Source organism: Mandrillus leucophaeus, unplaced genomic scaffold, assembly GCF_000951045.1.
Source record: "Mandrillus leucophaeus isolate KB7577 unplaced genomic scaffold, Mleu.le_1.0 Scaffold526, whole genome shotgun sequence".
Lineage (NCBI taxonomy): Eukaryota > Metazoa > Chordata > Mammalia > Primates > Cercopithecidae > Mandrillus > Mandrillus leucophaeus.
The window spans coordinates 260,995-275,568 of record NW_012105653.1 but is presented as its reverse complement, the minus strand read 5'-3'; the positions used below and the strand labels follow the sequence as shown (position 1 = coordinate 275,568).

Here is a 14,574-nt window from a genome sequence, read left to right as displayed (position 1 = left end):
CGGCTCACTGCAAGCTCCACCTTGGGTTCACACCATTCTCCTGCCTCAGCCTCCCGAGTAGCTGGGACTACAGGCGCCTGCCACCACGCCCAGCTAATTTTTTGTATTTTTAGTAGAGATGGGGTTTCACTATGTTAGCCAGAATGGTCTCAATCTCCTGACCTCATGATCCACCCACCTTGGCCTCCCAAAGTGCTGGAATTACAGGGCCATGGCTTCTTAACATTACCATGGAATAGTCGTGACCTCATAAACTTCCTGAAAGGGTCTGGGATGCCCCAGGGGTCCCTGGACCATTTAAAAAACTGCTAGTTTAGGCTGGGCGTGGTGGCTCATGCCTGTAATCCCAGCGCTTTGGGAGGCTGAGGCAGGTGGATCACAAGGTCAAGAGATTGAGACCATCCTGGCCAACATGGTGAAACCCTGTTGCTACTAAAAATACAAAAATTAGCGAGCATGGTGGTGCACACCTGTAGACCCAGCTACTCGGGAGGCTGAGGCAGGAGAATAGCTGTAACCTGGGAGGCGGAGATTGCTGTGAGCTGAGATCACACCACTGCACTCTAGCCTGGCAACAGCAAGACTCCGTCTAAAGCAAAAAAACAAAAACAAAAACAAACTGCTAGCTTAGAACAAGTCCTGTTTCCTGGAAGGCATTCAGTAAGTGTTTTCTAAATGAATTAATTCCAAAATGACTGTCCAGTGGGGCCCACACTTGGACGGATTTGTAAGCTCTGATGCATCGTGTGGTTTGTTCTTGGGCCTTAACACCTGTGTCCACTTCTCCAGAGGTTGTGATGTGTCCTGGCCTCAGTGCTCCTCTGTCCTTCCCGTGACAGGTGTCCCTGTGAACAGCAGAGTGTCCTCCAAAATCCAGCAGCTTCTTAACACCCTGAAGAGGCCAAAGCGCCCTCCATTGAAGGAGTTCTTTGTGGATGATTTTGAGGAATTGTTGGAAGGTAAGAGTTGTCCAACTTTGAGCTTTTGTGTTTGTATGAAAAGGGTGGCCATGAAGTTGAGAAACAGGGCAAATATATATTATACAGGGTTATTGCTATGTATATTCTGTTTCCAGACTCAGTGGTCACTGTGTATAATGGTAAATTTAGAATCACATGACTGCTTCCTTTATTTGAGCAGGTAGAAAATTTACTGCTCATATTCAAGTGACTTAGCATTTTGTAAAAATACTTCTAAGGTTTTATTTAACTTACATTATTTAAATTTTTAATTTAGACTTTAACTCTGAAATACTCATCTTGTGGTTTTAAAGTGTTCAATTTTCAGCATAGATTTGGCTGCTTTTCAGAATTTAGCCTCATATATGAATGAAATACATATTTAGAAAGAAAGAATATACATATATTTTTTAAAAAGAAAACTAGCAAGAAGCAGAAACCAGAAATGAAGCCAGTACAAGCATGTGAGTGTGTTGTTAGAGCCACGGGACCCCCATGCTGGTCCCACTCTCAGACCTTGGCTGTTTGTACAGTGTCACTGCTGGCAGCAGACCAGCCCAGGGTCTTCTGCACACCCGAGGATTAGACAAAGGTTTTAGGAGATTATTTCCCCTTTGTAATCAGATAGTGTGTATTAGTCAGGGTTCTCTAGAGGGACAGAACTAATAGGATAGATGTATATATATAAAGGGAGGTTTATTAAGGCATATTGACTCACACCATCACAAGGTGAGGTCCCACAATAAGCCGTCTGCAAGCTGAGAGCAAGGAAGCCAGTCTGAGTCCCAAAGCTGAAGAACTTGGAGTCCAGTGTTCGAGGGCAGGAAGCATCCAGCACAGGAGAAAGGTATAAGCTGGGAGGCTGGGCCGGTCTAGTCTTCCCACATTCTTCTGCCTGCTTTTGTTCTGGCCACACTGGCAGCTGATTAAATTGTGCCCACCCAGATTGAGGGTGGGTCTGCCTTTCCCAGTCCGCTGACTCAAATGTTAATCTCCTTTGGCAGCACCCTCTCAGACACACCCAGGAAGAATACTCTGCATACGTCAGTCCCATCAGGTTGGCATCCGTATTAGCCATCACGCAGTGCCTTTCAAATTCAGAGTTTGTTGGTGTGAATGCATCTTAGAGCAGTGTTTCTTACCACTTGGGCAAATTTTGGTTATACAGCTCCTGGAAGAAGATTAAAGTAATTCTTTTTAAAGTAAAAAACAAGATTAAAGTAATCTTTTTCCGGGAGCTATATAATCAAATAATCCTTTTTTTTTTTTTTTTTTTTTTTTTTTAGAGACAGAGTCTTGCTCTGTCACCTAGGCTGGAGTGCAGTGGTGTGATCTCAGCTCACTGCAAGCTCCACCTCCTGAGTTCACGCCATTCTCCTGCCTCAGCCTCCCGAGTAGTTGGGACTACAGGCGTCCACCACTACGCCCGGCTAATTTTTGTTTTTTTTAGTAGAGATGGGGTTTCACCATATTGGCCAGGATGGTCTCGATCTCCTGACCTCATGATCCACACGCCTCAGCCTCCCAAAATGCTGGGGTTACAGGCATGAGCCACCACGCCCGGCCTATAATCATTTAATCTTTTATGTGTTTTTCTTTGAATATGGTGATAGTTGTTTGGATCCCTAGGCTGACGTGGTGTTTCTGCTTGCTTTCCTCCTGTCTGAGTGGGCCACCAGGTCCTGTCCCCAGGCTACGGATACCTGGCTGTTCACTGCTGTGGTGCCGGGGGTAGTAGAGGTGACACAGACCTGTCCAGAGGTTGGGAAAGTGGGAACCACTCCAAGGTCACCTTTGTCTGTGAGGCTGTGGTCACCAGGATGGTGGGTTGTTTTTAACTTTATTTCACAACCATCATCATCCATGACTAAAGCTCCTTTAATCCTTTGGTTAGTTGTCAGTGATTGTGATGCAAAGATCTAAACAAATTATTGTAAGCTTTTTTATAGTTGGGATTAAAAAACAGTATTATAAACTATGAATGCTTAAAAAGAGAATGTGTTCATGGTGCTCTGAATTGCTGATTTTGAAATTTTGATTTTGCTTGTAGTTCAGCAACCAGATCCAAATCAGCCGAAGCCTGAGGGAAGCGAGACGAGCGTGCTGAGGGGGGAGCCTCTCACTGCAGGTGTCCCCCGACCACCGTCACTGTTGGCCACCTTGCAGCGCTGGGGCACAGCACAGCCCAAATCCCCCTGCCTGACTGCCTTGGACACGACTGGGAAAGCCACCTACACTCTCACCTATGGCAAGTGTTAACAGAAAGCACTTGTGCTTGTGAGTTAGCTGTGGAATGTCACACACGTATCACAGCATAGACATACAGCTTGACAAATATTCCTGAGAAACCAGCACAGCTGGCAGATCAGTAGAACATTGACCTATATCAACTACCCATTCCTCCAGAGGGCCCCACTTACTGATGCGTGGTGACTGCCATTGCTCTGGGCTCGAGTGTTTGGAGCGTTCTATGTATGCATTCTGACCCATGTAGTTTAGTTTCGTCTTGTTTTCAACTTTGTGTAAGGGGAATCATGCAGTATGTATTTTTGTGTATGTGGCATCTTTTGGTTCCATACTATGTTTTCTTTTGTAACACAAATAGTAAGCATGTCTACAGCCTGATGAATCCACAGAGTGGACGTGATCCTGTCATCAGCACTCCAAGCAGAAGTGTTGCTAGGTTCAGAGCCCCTCACGCCCCCCACACATGAAGGGTAACTGCTGTCCTGACTGCGCACACTGTTGGCTTTACCTGCTTTTAAACAGGTGTTCTTTAGTTTATTCTCATCGAAGGGTATTATTTTATTGTGTGAATATACTAGAACTTATTTACACACTGCCGAGTAGATGGACATTTGTGTCGTTTCCACTTTGGGGCTATTGTATATAGTGCGGTTAGGAGCATGTTTATGTGAGTCTCTTGGTGAGAATATGTAGGCGTTTGTGCCAGGTATAAATGCAGAAGCAGAATTGTTCAGCATTAGGACATACTGCCGAGCAGTTTTCCAAAGGCAGTGCAGCAGTTTTCACTCCCACAGCCAGTGAGTACATGAGGAGTTCCAGTTACTCTTTTCTCACCAGCTTGTGATATTGTTTATTTCGTTACAGTCTTTGTTATAGGTTGTTGTAGCACAGGCTAATTTGCATTTGCCTGGTGACAAATTATTTTCATATGCTTATTGATTGGCATTGCATTGAATCTCTAGTTCAATTTGAATAGAATTAATGTTTTATAGGTTAAGAACATCCCAAATATGAAAATCCAAAATCCAAAATGCTCTAAAATCTGAAACTGCTTGAAGCTGACATGATGCTCAAAGAAAAAGGTCATTGAAACATTTTAGATTTCTGATTTTTGGACTTGTGATGTGATGCTCAACTGGGAAGTAAATATAATGCAAATATTCCAAAGCCTAAAAAAATTTGAAATCCCAACACTTCTGATCTCAAGCATTTCAGATAAGGGATACTCAACCTGTATTACAATTGTGGAATCTTCCGGTTTATGGCTATGGAATGTTTTCCCCTTTTAAAGGCTTTAATTTCTCTTAGTGATGTTTTCATACTTTGGAATACAGAAGTCTTGAGCATCTTTTATTAGATTTATTCCTATTACAAGTGCTATAATTTTTCATTTTCTCTACTGATTTGTTGCTTATATATATAAGTGCAATCTATATTATTTTAAAATGATGACTTTGTGCCAGGCGTGGTGGCTCACGCCTGTAATCCCAGCACTTTGGGAGGCTGAGGCAGGTGGATCACGAGGTCAGGAGACCAAGACCATCCTGGCTAACACGGTGAAACCCCGTCTCTACTAAAAAAAAGTACAAAAATTAGCCGGGCGTGGTGGCGGGCGCATGTAGTCCCAGCTACTTGGGAGGCTGAGGCAGGAGAATGGTGTGAACCCGGGAGGTGGAGCTTGCAGTGAGCTGAGATCGAACCACTGCACTCCAGCCTGGACGACAGAGCGAGACTCTGTCTCAAAATAAATAAATAAATAAAATAAATAAAAATAAAAAATGATGACTTTTTATCCAGTGATCTCACTGAGTTAGCTTATTAGTTCTTCGTTTACTCATAATTAGTTGTTTGTCTATATATCTTTTGTATTATCTGTCTACAAAAATCACATTATTGGTGAACAATGATAGTGTTATTTTGTCCTTTCCAATACTTATACTTTTATTCTTTTTTTTTTTTGCTTTTTTGCACAAGCTAGAACCTCCAGTACAGTGTGAAATAGAACAATGTTGAAGAGTGGGCATTCTTGCCTGTTTTTCCATCTGAGGAAAAGCCTGTGGTAATTAAGTATAATGTTTTCTGTAGTTTTGTTTGCTTGTTTGTTGGTAGAAACTCTGTCAGATTAAGACGGTTCTCTTCTCCTTGTTTGTTAGAAGTTGTTATCATGAGTTGGGACTGAATTTTGTCAAATGCTTTCTCTGCTGCTAGCAAGATGATCATATGGTTTTCCTCCTTCATTAATTTGGTGAATTATTTTGATTAATTTTCTAATGTAAAGCAGCCCTTCATTTGTAGAATAAATCCCACTTGGCTTTAATATTTTACCCTTTTAGCTGTACACCCAGGTTTGATTTGCCAATAAGTTGTTTAGGATTTTTACATCTGTTTTCATTAGAAAAATTGTTCTGTAATTCTTTAAGAAAGGCGCTCATTGCCAGGCTTTGATGAGTATGGCTAGCTCACAACCTCCAACTGTTAAATCAGCGTTCAAATCTAGGTCATGCTATTGGCAGGGCAGTCCCTGGCCGATGGCCGAGTAAGGCAGTGGGACAAGGGCCTACTTTCTGTTAGCATGGACTTTCCTTATAAGCAGCACTGGACTTGTGGAGACTGTCAGTTCTACACTGTGGCTTGACAGCTCCTCCTGCCCAGTCTTGCTACCTGTCTTTTGCTGTCACAGATTTGTATCCTCTAGGAATCCTTTTGACTGCCTGAGCCTGTCTCAGCGTCTGCTTTGCGAAGAACCCAGCCTGTGACACACTTCTTTTTTTTTTTTTTTAACGTTCTCCTTGGCTTGTAGTTTGTCTGCATTTATATACAGAGTGTAAGATATCACTACCATTGTGTTTATTTTTTTTTTTTTGAGACAAGGTTGTGCCCGGTCACCCAGGCTGGAGTGCAGGGACGTGAGCTCGGCTCACTGCAACCTCCACCCCCCAGGCTCAGGCGATCCTTCCACCTCAGCCTCCCTAGTATCTGGGACCACAGGCACACACCATCATGCTTGGGTACTTTTTTGTATTTTTAGTATAGTCGAGGTCTCGCCGTGTGGCCTGGGCTGGTCTCAAACTCCTGAGCTCCAGCAGTCTGCCCGCCTCAGCCTCCCAGAGTGCTGGGATTACAGGCGTGAGCTCCCATGCCCGGCCCATTGTTTTTTGTTTGTTTGTGTTTTTAATCAGTCGTACATTTCTATTCTTTTACTATGTACATTCCTTCCTGCGATTCTATATTTTCCTGGGTAATCATTTCCTTCTGGCCTGTGGAACTTCCTGTATGTTCATTATACTGTAGGTTTGCTGGCAACTTCATTTTTTAAGGTTATATTTCGTGGTTATTTATCTTCTTTCAGCAGTGCAAAGGTATGGTTACTGGCTTTTGAGAAGATGCCAGACCATTGTTACTCTCTTGACAGTAATGTGTATGGCTGCTTAAAAAAATGTTCTTTTTCTTTGAATTGCAGCCATCTTACTCTGACATATTTAGAGGTGATGTTCTTTGAACATTTCCTGTGATGTTCTTTGAAATTTTCAAGATGTCCACAGGGCTTCTTGAATCTGTAGAATGGTGTCTTTTATCTGTTTGAGAAAAATTATAGCCATCTTCTCTTCCTATTTTGCTTCTTCCTCATTTTTTTCTTCTCTCCTTCTGGGACTCCAGTTACACTTATACTTTTTTCACACATGCAAAGAGCTGTGTATTCCCCTACAACTGCCATTAGCTACCTCCAAAGTATATTTCCTACGTGGTTACTATACTAAAGCTCTCTCAGAATGTGAAGTCAAAACTGTCACATAACACAGTGCTGTACAACAGAGCAGAGCCTTAGATTTTGAGATTTTAAATTTTAAATTTCTGGGATTTCATGAGGAAAACAGAGGTTCTTCCCAAAATGGGGTCTGTGGTGCCTCCTCTGTTTCCCCCAAGGAGTCCCAGGCTGTTAAACCTTGAATATCTGCTTTTAAGCTGACTTTTAACCATAGTGCTCTTTTATTTTTTTATTTTTTTAATTAGTTATTATTTTTTTTTTTTCGAGATGGAGTTTTGCTCTTGTTGTCCAGGCTGGAGTGCAGTCGCGCGATCTCAGCTCGCCACAACCTCTGTCTCCCTGGTTCAAGCGATTCTCCTGCCTCAGCCACCCGAGTAGCTGGGATTACATGCATGCACCACCATGCCCGGCTAATTTTGTATTTTTATTAGAGACGGGGTTTCTCCATGTTGATCAGACTGGTCTCAAACTCCTGAACTCAGGTGATCCACCCGCCTCGGCCTCCCAGAGTGCTGAGATTACAGGTATGAGCCACCACGCCCAGCTTATTTTTTTTTTTTAATTTATTTTTTAATTTTTTTGAGGTGGAGTCTCACTCTGTCGCCCAGGCTGGAGTGCAGTGGCGTGATCTTGGCTCACTGCAACCTCCGCCTCCCAGGTTCAAGCAGTTCTCCTGCCTCAGCCTCCTGAGTAGCTAGGATTACAGGCGTGCACCTGGCTAGTTTTTTGTTTTTCTTTGTATTTTTAGTAGAGACGGGGTTTCATCATGTTGGCTAGGCTGGTCTTGAACCCCTGACCTTGTGATCCACCCATGTGAGCTTCCCAAAGTGCTGGGATTACAGGCATGAACCACTGCACCCAGCCCATAGTGCTTTTTTAAAAAAGTCCTTTTAAATCTCTTATTACCCAACTTCAGCCAGGATTTACGGCCAATATTTCTGAGTTTGGAACTTTACCAAAGGTAACCTCCTAGGTGAAAACAATAAACCTTAGCCAATAAGCTGTAGTATTGGGCACTTGGACTATTCCCAGATGTCCAGAGCATCCAATTCTGAGCTTGCAAAGGCTTTTAACTGCTCGAGATAACCTTTAGAGCTAACTACAACATGAACCCTCAAATTGCTGTTCACTCGATGGTGGAAACCAAGAGAAAGTACCTCCATGTGGTTACAAGTCAACTCCCAAGGACATTTTTCAACATGTGGTCTCTGGGCAAGATGAAGGAGCAGACAGTTGCCCTGAGTAACAGAAAAGATGGAAAAGAGAAAGGGAGAAAAGCATTGCCTATAGCAGGATGGGGAAGGTGAGGAGCTCAGGGAGGCCAGAGAAAGACCCACCCATTGCAGCGACACTGAATCAGAAGTTCAGGTGGCCATTTGTCAGTAATGAAGGGCTCTTTTCCAGCAGTCCCATCAGCTCTGGAGTTTCCCCTTTTGGGGAGAAAAAATGCTCCCATGTTCCATGATCCTGTACATGCCTAACCTTGTCACCCAAAGCGGTCAGCAAAGAGTGCAAGGCAGATTAATCCAAAGAGAATAGTGGTTAACGTTCTGTAGTGCCAGATCCATTCTTGGCCGAGAGGGACTTTACTGAAGGGGGGCCTCTAACCCCTTGTATCTTAGGAAGGACTGTAACCTTCCCAGGTTGGGCCTCGAACGCAGGTTTGTTCAAGTGCCCTTGCCTTTTATTAAGAGGGGCCTTTAACCCACTCTGTCTTAGGAGAAATTCTGACTCCCCTAAGTTGGGCCTCTAACCCAGTTCCATCCTTTACCCCGGTAAATGCACTCCACTTACCCAAAGTCGGCCATTTGGTGCTGTGGTCTTACTTCCTTCGGGTCGGGGGTCTCCTCAGTATTACCTCTTTGGAATTCACCAGGAAGATGTTACCAGAAAGGGATCCTGTTCCAGACCCCAAGAGAGGCTTCTTGGACCTTGTGCAAGAAAGAATTCAGGGCAAGTCAATATAGTAAAGTGAAAGCAAGTTTATTAAGAAAGCAAAGGAATAAAAGAATGGCTACTCCCTAGGCAGAGCAGCTGCACATTTTCTAATATAGGATCATTTATAGGAATTTTTTATATTATATTCTGGATACCAGCCCTTTGTCGGTAATACCTTGCAAGAGTTCTCTCCCACTTTGTGGCTGGCTTTCCACTAATGGTAGCTTAGTGAACAGAAGTTCTATCCATCATCTTCTTTTCTTGCATGATTTTTGCTTTTTGCTTTTTTGTTTTGTTTGTTTTTTGAGACAGTGTCTCACTCTGTTGCACAGGCTGGAGTGCAGTGGCGTGATCTTGGTTCTCTGCAGCCTCTGCCTTCCAGATCAAGCGATTATTATGCCTCAGCCTCCCAAGTAGCTGGGACTATAGACGTACGTACACCACCAGGCCCGGCTAATTTTTTGTATTTTTAGTAGAGTCAGGGTTTCACTGTGTTGACCAGGCTGGTCTTGAACTCCTGACCTCAGGTGATCCACCTGCCTTGGCCTCCCAGAGTGCTGGGATTACAGGCGTGAGCCACCATGCCTGGCCCGATTTTTGCTTTTTGTGTTCTCCTTAAGTACTGTTTCCCTTGGCTGAGATCAAAACGTTATTCCATTAATTTGGGAAAATGCTGTTGTTTTGTTGTTCACATTTCGGTCTGCCATTCACCTGGAATGCGTTTTTGTGAATGGTGTGGGACTGGGTTCCAGGGTTCATTGCTAAAGAAGGATAACCAGCTGTCCCATTCTTATCTAAGGAGAAGACAGCCCTTGCCCTACTCCTCTGTGGTGGCACATGAGTCCTCAGTGAGTTGTCCACACACGGGTGGATCTGTTTTGCTGTTCTCTGTTTTATTTCATTGATTTGTATTCTATTCTTTGTGCCCATACCACACTCTCTTGATTGTCGTAGTTTTATAGTAAGTCTTGACATCTGTAGCGAAAGCCCGCCGTCTTGTTTTCTTCAAGAGCATCTTGCATGCTCACTGTGGCAGCACATACACTAAAACTGGAATGATGCAGAGAAGATGAGCATGGTATCTGTGCAAGAATGACACACATTTGTGAAGTGTTCCATATTAAAAAAAAAAAAGAGTGTCTTAGCAATTCTTACCCTATGCATTTCAGGATCCACTTTAGAATGAGCTTGTCAGGTGTCACAGTATACTTACTGAGATTATGAGCATTGCTTTGAATGAGTCTAAAGAGAATTAATGCCTTTTCATTATTATTGTTATTATTGTTATTATTATTATTATTTTGAGATGGAGTTTTGCTCTTATTGCCTGGGCTGGAGTGCAATGGCGTGATCTCAGCTCACTGCAACCTCCGCCTCCCAGGTTCAAGTGATTCTTCTGCCTCAGTCTCCTGAGTAGCTGGGATTACAGGCGCCTGCCACCACGCCCGGCTAATTTTTTGTATTTTTAGTAGAGATGGGGTTTCACCATGTTGGCCAGGGCTGGTCTCGAACTCCAGACCTCAGGTGATCCACCTGCCTAGTCCTTCCAAAGTGCTAGGATTACAGGCGTGAGCCACCGCACCCGACCACCTTTCCATTACTGAGTCTTCCAGCCCTTGGACATCTGTGCCTCCATTCAAATATTTTTTACTTTATCTCAGTAATGTGTAATTTTCTGTGGGGAGATTTTGCATATTTCTTGTGACAGTCTCAGGTACTTAGTGTGTATGTGTTTTAATTTTGCGGTGGATACTTTCATCAAAAATTTTTATTTACTTTTTTTTTTTTTTTGAGACAGAGTTTTGCTTTGTTGTCCAGGCTGGAGTACAGTGGCACGATCTTGGCTCACAGCAACCTCCGCCTCCTGGCTTCAAGCAATTCTCATGCCTCAGCCTCCTGAGTAGCTGGGATTACAAGTGTCTACCTCCACACCCTCCTGATTTTTTGTATTTTAGTAGAGACGGGGTTTCACCCAGGCTGGTCTTGAACTCCTGAGCTCAGGCAATCTGCCCATCTTAGCCTCCCAAAGTGCTAGGATTACAGGTGTGAGCCACTGCGCCTGGCCTATTTACTCTTTATTGCTAGTATGTAGAAATCAAATTGTATTTTTATGTTGATATATTTGGCAGCCTTGCTGAATTCAGTTATGGAAGATTCGTAAACTACATCATCATGTCATCTGCAAATAATGGTAGTTACATTTCCAGTTGTTCAGCTTTTTCTCCCCTTTTGCATGGGCTAAGCCTTTCAGTAAAATGCTGAAAACAGACATCCTTAGCTTACTTCTCTCAGAGGGGAAGCTTTCAACACCCAACCATTATGATATTTCCTATCGGATTTCTAAAGATGCTCCTTTTCACATTAAGGCAGTATATTTCCTTTTCTGAGTTTAAGAAGGATTTCAAAAATCATTTAAAATCATTTTAAAATCATGAATGATTTAAATTGCTTTTATTTTCTTCCATCTATTGATATGATTGTTTTATTTTTCACCTTTATTTTGCTAATGTGGCAAATTATGTTGATTTTCTGTTGAACCTCTTTACATTCCTGGGATAAAACTGACTTGGTCATGATGCATTATTCTTTTTATGTACAGCTGGATTCAGTTTGAAATTCTTTATGCATTACAATTATTAACACCTTAAATTGACTTTTTAAAATAGGCTAAAACAGTGGTTTGAGTTGAGTTTTGTCTTTGTTTGTTTGTTTGAGAGGGAGTCTCACTCTCGCCCAGGCTAGAGGACAGTGGCACGGTCTTGTCTCACTGCAACCGCTGCCTCCTGGGTTCAAGCAGTTCTCCTGCCTCGGCCTCCTGAGTAGTTGGGATTACAGCATGTGCCACCACTCCCAGATAATTTTTTATATTTTTAGTAGAGATGGGGTTTCACTGTGTTGACCAGTCTGGTCTCGAACTCCTGACCTCAGATGATCCACCCACCTTGGCCTCCCAAAGTGCTGGGATTAAAGGCATGAGTCACCGTGCCTGGTCTAGTATTTTTTTTTTCCTCGTTCATTTCTCAGGTCCCCCAGTTCACTTACTTCATAGTGTTGCACCTGAGCTTCATCTTATTACACGGGAAATTGAGCGCTCACTTGCAGGGCATGGCCGCTCAACCTGCTTGCAGTTGTACTGCAGGGACTCGAAGGGCTCAATGATGACTTTGTGTTGCTTCTTTGATAGGCTGCTTGGTGGGGGTGTGTTAAGGCTCCTGCAGGTGTGGGGCTTAGACTCATATTTCTCAGTCTTCCTGTCCTGTGGTCACCCCTGCCTCGTGTCATCCTCTCCCGACACCCCCAGTCCTCTAGGCTTTTCCTTTCTCTGGTGTCCTGTCTTCCTCAGTGAAGCTCTCCCCTATTGAGTGCTTGTGAACGTAGCAACTGTGCCAGGAGGGTGTGTGATGGGAGGGACCTCGGAGTAAGAGCTGGTTCCTGGGCCCTGTGCCTGGTGTGAAGTCCCGATGGCTTTCCAAGTAAAGAATGGATAGCATTGATACCCGGATCACCTTTGGATCTGTTGCTTTTGTTTATATCGTCTCTTGATTTTTGGTCAGGGGAACTTCTCTTTGGGGATGCCTAGTATTTTAACATCTTAAATTTAACGTATTAAATTGGGAATTTAACATGTTAAAATAAAGATATGACCCATTTCATGAATTGTTGTGAAGATTAAATGAATTATGTGCTACTCTTACAAATGATGTAATTGACGGATATTTAATGTCATGAAAATCCATTTACACTGCAGTATTAATTGGAAAAGTACGGTGAAGTATCTCATTTCTTGAAAATTATGCAGACCTGTATATGTGCTTATATGTGTATAGTTGTATATGTGTGCACACATATGTACATATACATATGTATACCAAATACTGACTTTTTTCTGCTGGCTTTTTTTTTTTCTTTTTTTAAATAGTGTCTCTGTTGCCCAGGCTGGCTCTCACTACAGCCTCCGCCTCCCAAGTTCAAGCAGTTCTTGTGCCTCAGCCTCCCGAGTAGCTGGGATTACAGGCGCATGCCACCACGCTGAGCTAATTTTTTGTATTTTTAGCAGAGAGGGGGTTTTACCATGTTGGCCAGGCTGGTCTCAAACATCTGGCCTCAAGTGATCTGCCTGCCTCGTCCTCCCAAAGTACTGGGATTACAGGTGTGAGTCATTGCACCTGGCCTCTGCTGGCTCTTCTGTAGTCCAAATTTTCTATAATAAAATCCTGTTTTGTTTTTGTATTAAGAAAAATAAATCTGTAAGTTATTTTTAAGAGCCAACAATGATGTTCCTTACAACATTGTGCAGAATAGTTATTAGATGGAAACTACCTAAATTTCCACTAATGGGATAATGGTATGTTATGGGGTATTTTGGTTTCTACATTAAAATGTTAATTATTTGTTTCTTAACTTTTACATTGCTTAGTGTTTTTATTTTGTTTTAGGTAAACTTTGGAGTCGGAGTTTAAAACTAGCTTATACTCTACTTAATAAACTGACAAGTAAGAATGAACCTCTGCTTAAACCTGGAGACAGAGTAAGTAACTAGAATGTCACTTTGTTGGAATGAGCAAAAGCAGAGACTTCGATAATCTGTTTCATTGAAATTAGTGTTCCATCATTTAGTTAGAATTACAGCATTAATAAAAGGGATTTAAAATCAGCAGTGAATGCTGGACGCGGTGGCTCATGCCTATAATCTTAGCACTTAGGGAGGCCGAGGCGAGCGGATTGCCTGAGCTCAGGAGTTTGAGACCAGCCTGGGTAACATGGCAAAACCCTGTCTCTATTAAAAATACAAACAATTAGCTGGGCATCGTGGTGCGTGCCTGTAATTCCAGCTACCTGGGAGACTGAGGCATGAGAATCGCTTGAACCCGGGTGGTGGAGGTTGCAGTGAGCCAAGATCTTGCCACTGCACTCCAGCCTGGCGACAGAGTGAGAGTCCGTCTCAAAACAAACAACAACAACAAAAATCAGCAGTGAAAAATATGGCAAAGTTTGTGATGTAGAGTAAAGCAACATTCTTTTCCTGCACTCATTGTTTGTCCACTGTTTCTTCATCTTCTTTTCTGTTTGACTTCATATATGTTAATATTAAAAAAGTTAGATTCCAGAGCTTAGAATTTATGAATTAAAATCTAAAGTTCTGAAACCTTGCTATGAAACTCTGTATTTTTATCTCCTTCCCTATTCTGTGTGTCCAGGTAACCTCCTTGTACCTATCTGCCAAAATGGGATGCTAGAGGCTTATTCTCTTGTGCTACACTGCCCTATATGGCTTTTGGGGCTATTTAAATTAGCAAAAATTAAATAAAATAAGTAATACAGTTTCTCAGTTGCACAAGCCACATCTCAGGGGCTCAGTAGGAGTGTGGCTAGTAACTACAGTATTTATAGCTCAGAGGTAGAACGTTTCCGTCATCATAGAAAGTTCTTTGGGGCAGTACTGCTGCAGGCAAGCTGGACCAGACCCGAGGGCCTCTGGTATACTGGAAAGTCCAGGGTGGAAAATAGTTGAGAACATGGTGAAAATCAATACACCAGTGAAATCCCATAGTGAGAAGGTCACCTGTGTCAGATCACCCAACAAGTGAACTGCAGGTTAACAAGCTGGCAGACGGTTCCAAGTAACTCTTTCAGTGCCTAACTCTTGTATGTGAACTATTAGCC

General features: G+C 42.9%; 1 protein-coding gene across 1 annotated transcript in view; it reads left to right on the top strand.

The window, feature by feature from the left end:
* DIP2A (DIP2 disco-interacting protein 2 homolog A (Drosophila)) overlaps positions 1–14,574 on the top strand; it is a 79,430-nt gene that overhangs the window by 23,398 nt on the left and 41,458 nt on the right. The window contains exons 6-8 of the mRNA XM_011996831.1: positions 840–959; positions 3,010–3,207; positions 13,347–13,438. Of these exons, the coding sequence (XP_011852221.1) occupies positions 840–959; positions 3,010–3,207; positions 13,347–13,438 (410 nt within the window). The remainder of the gene's footprint in view (positions 1–839; positions 960–3,009; positions 3,208–13,346; positions 13,439–14,574) is intronic.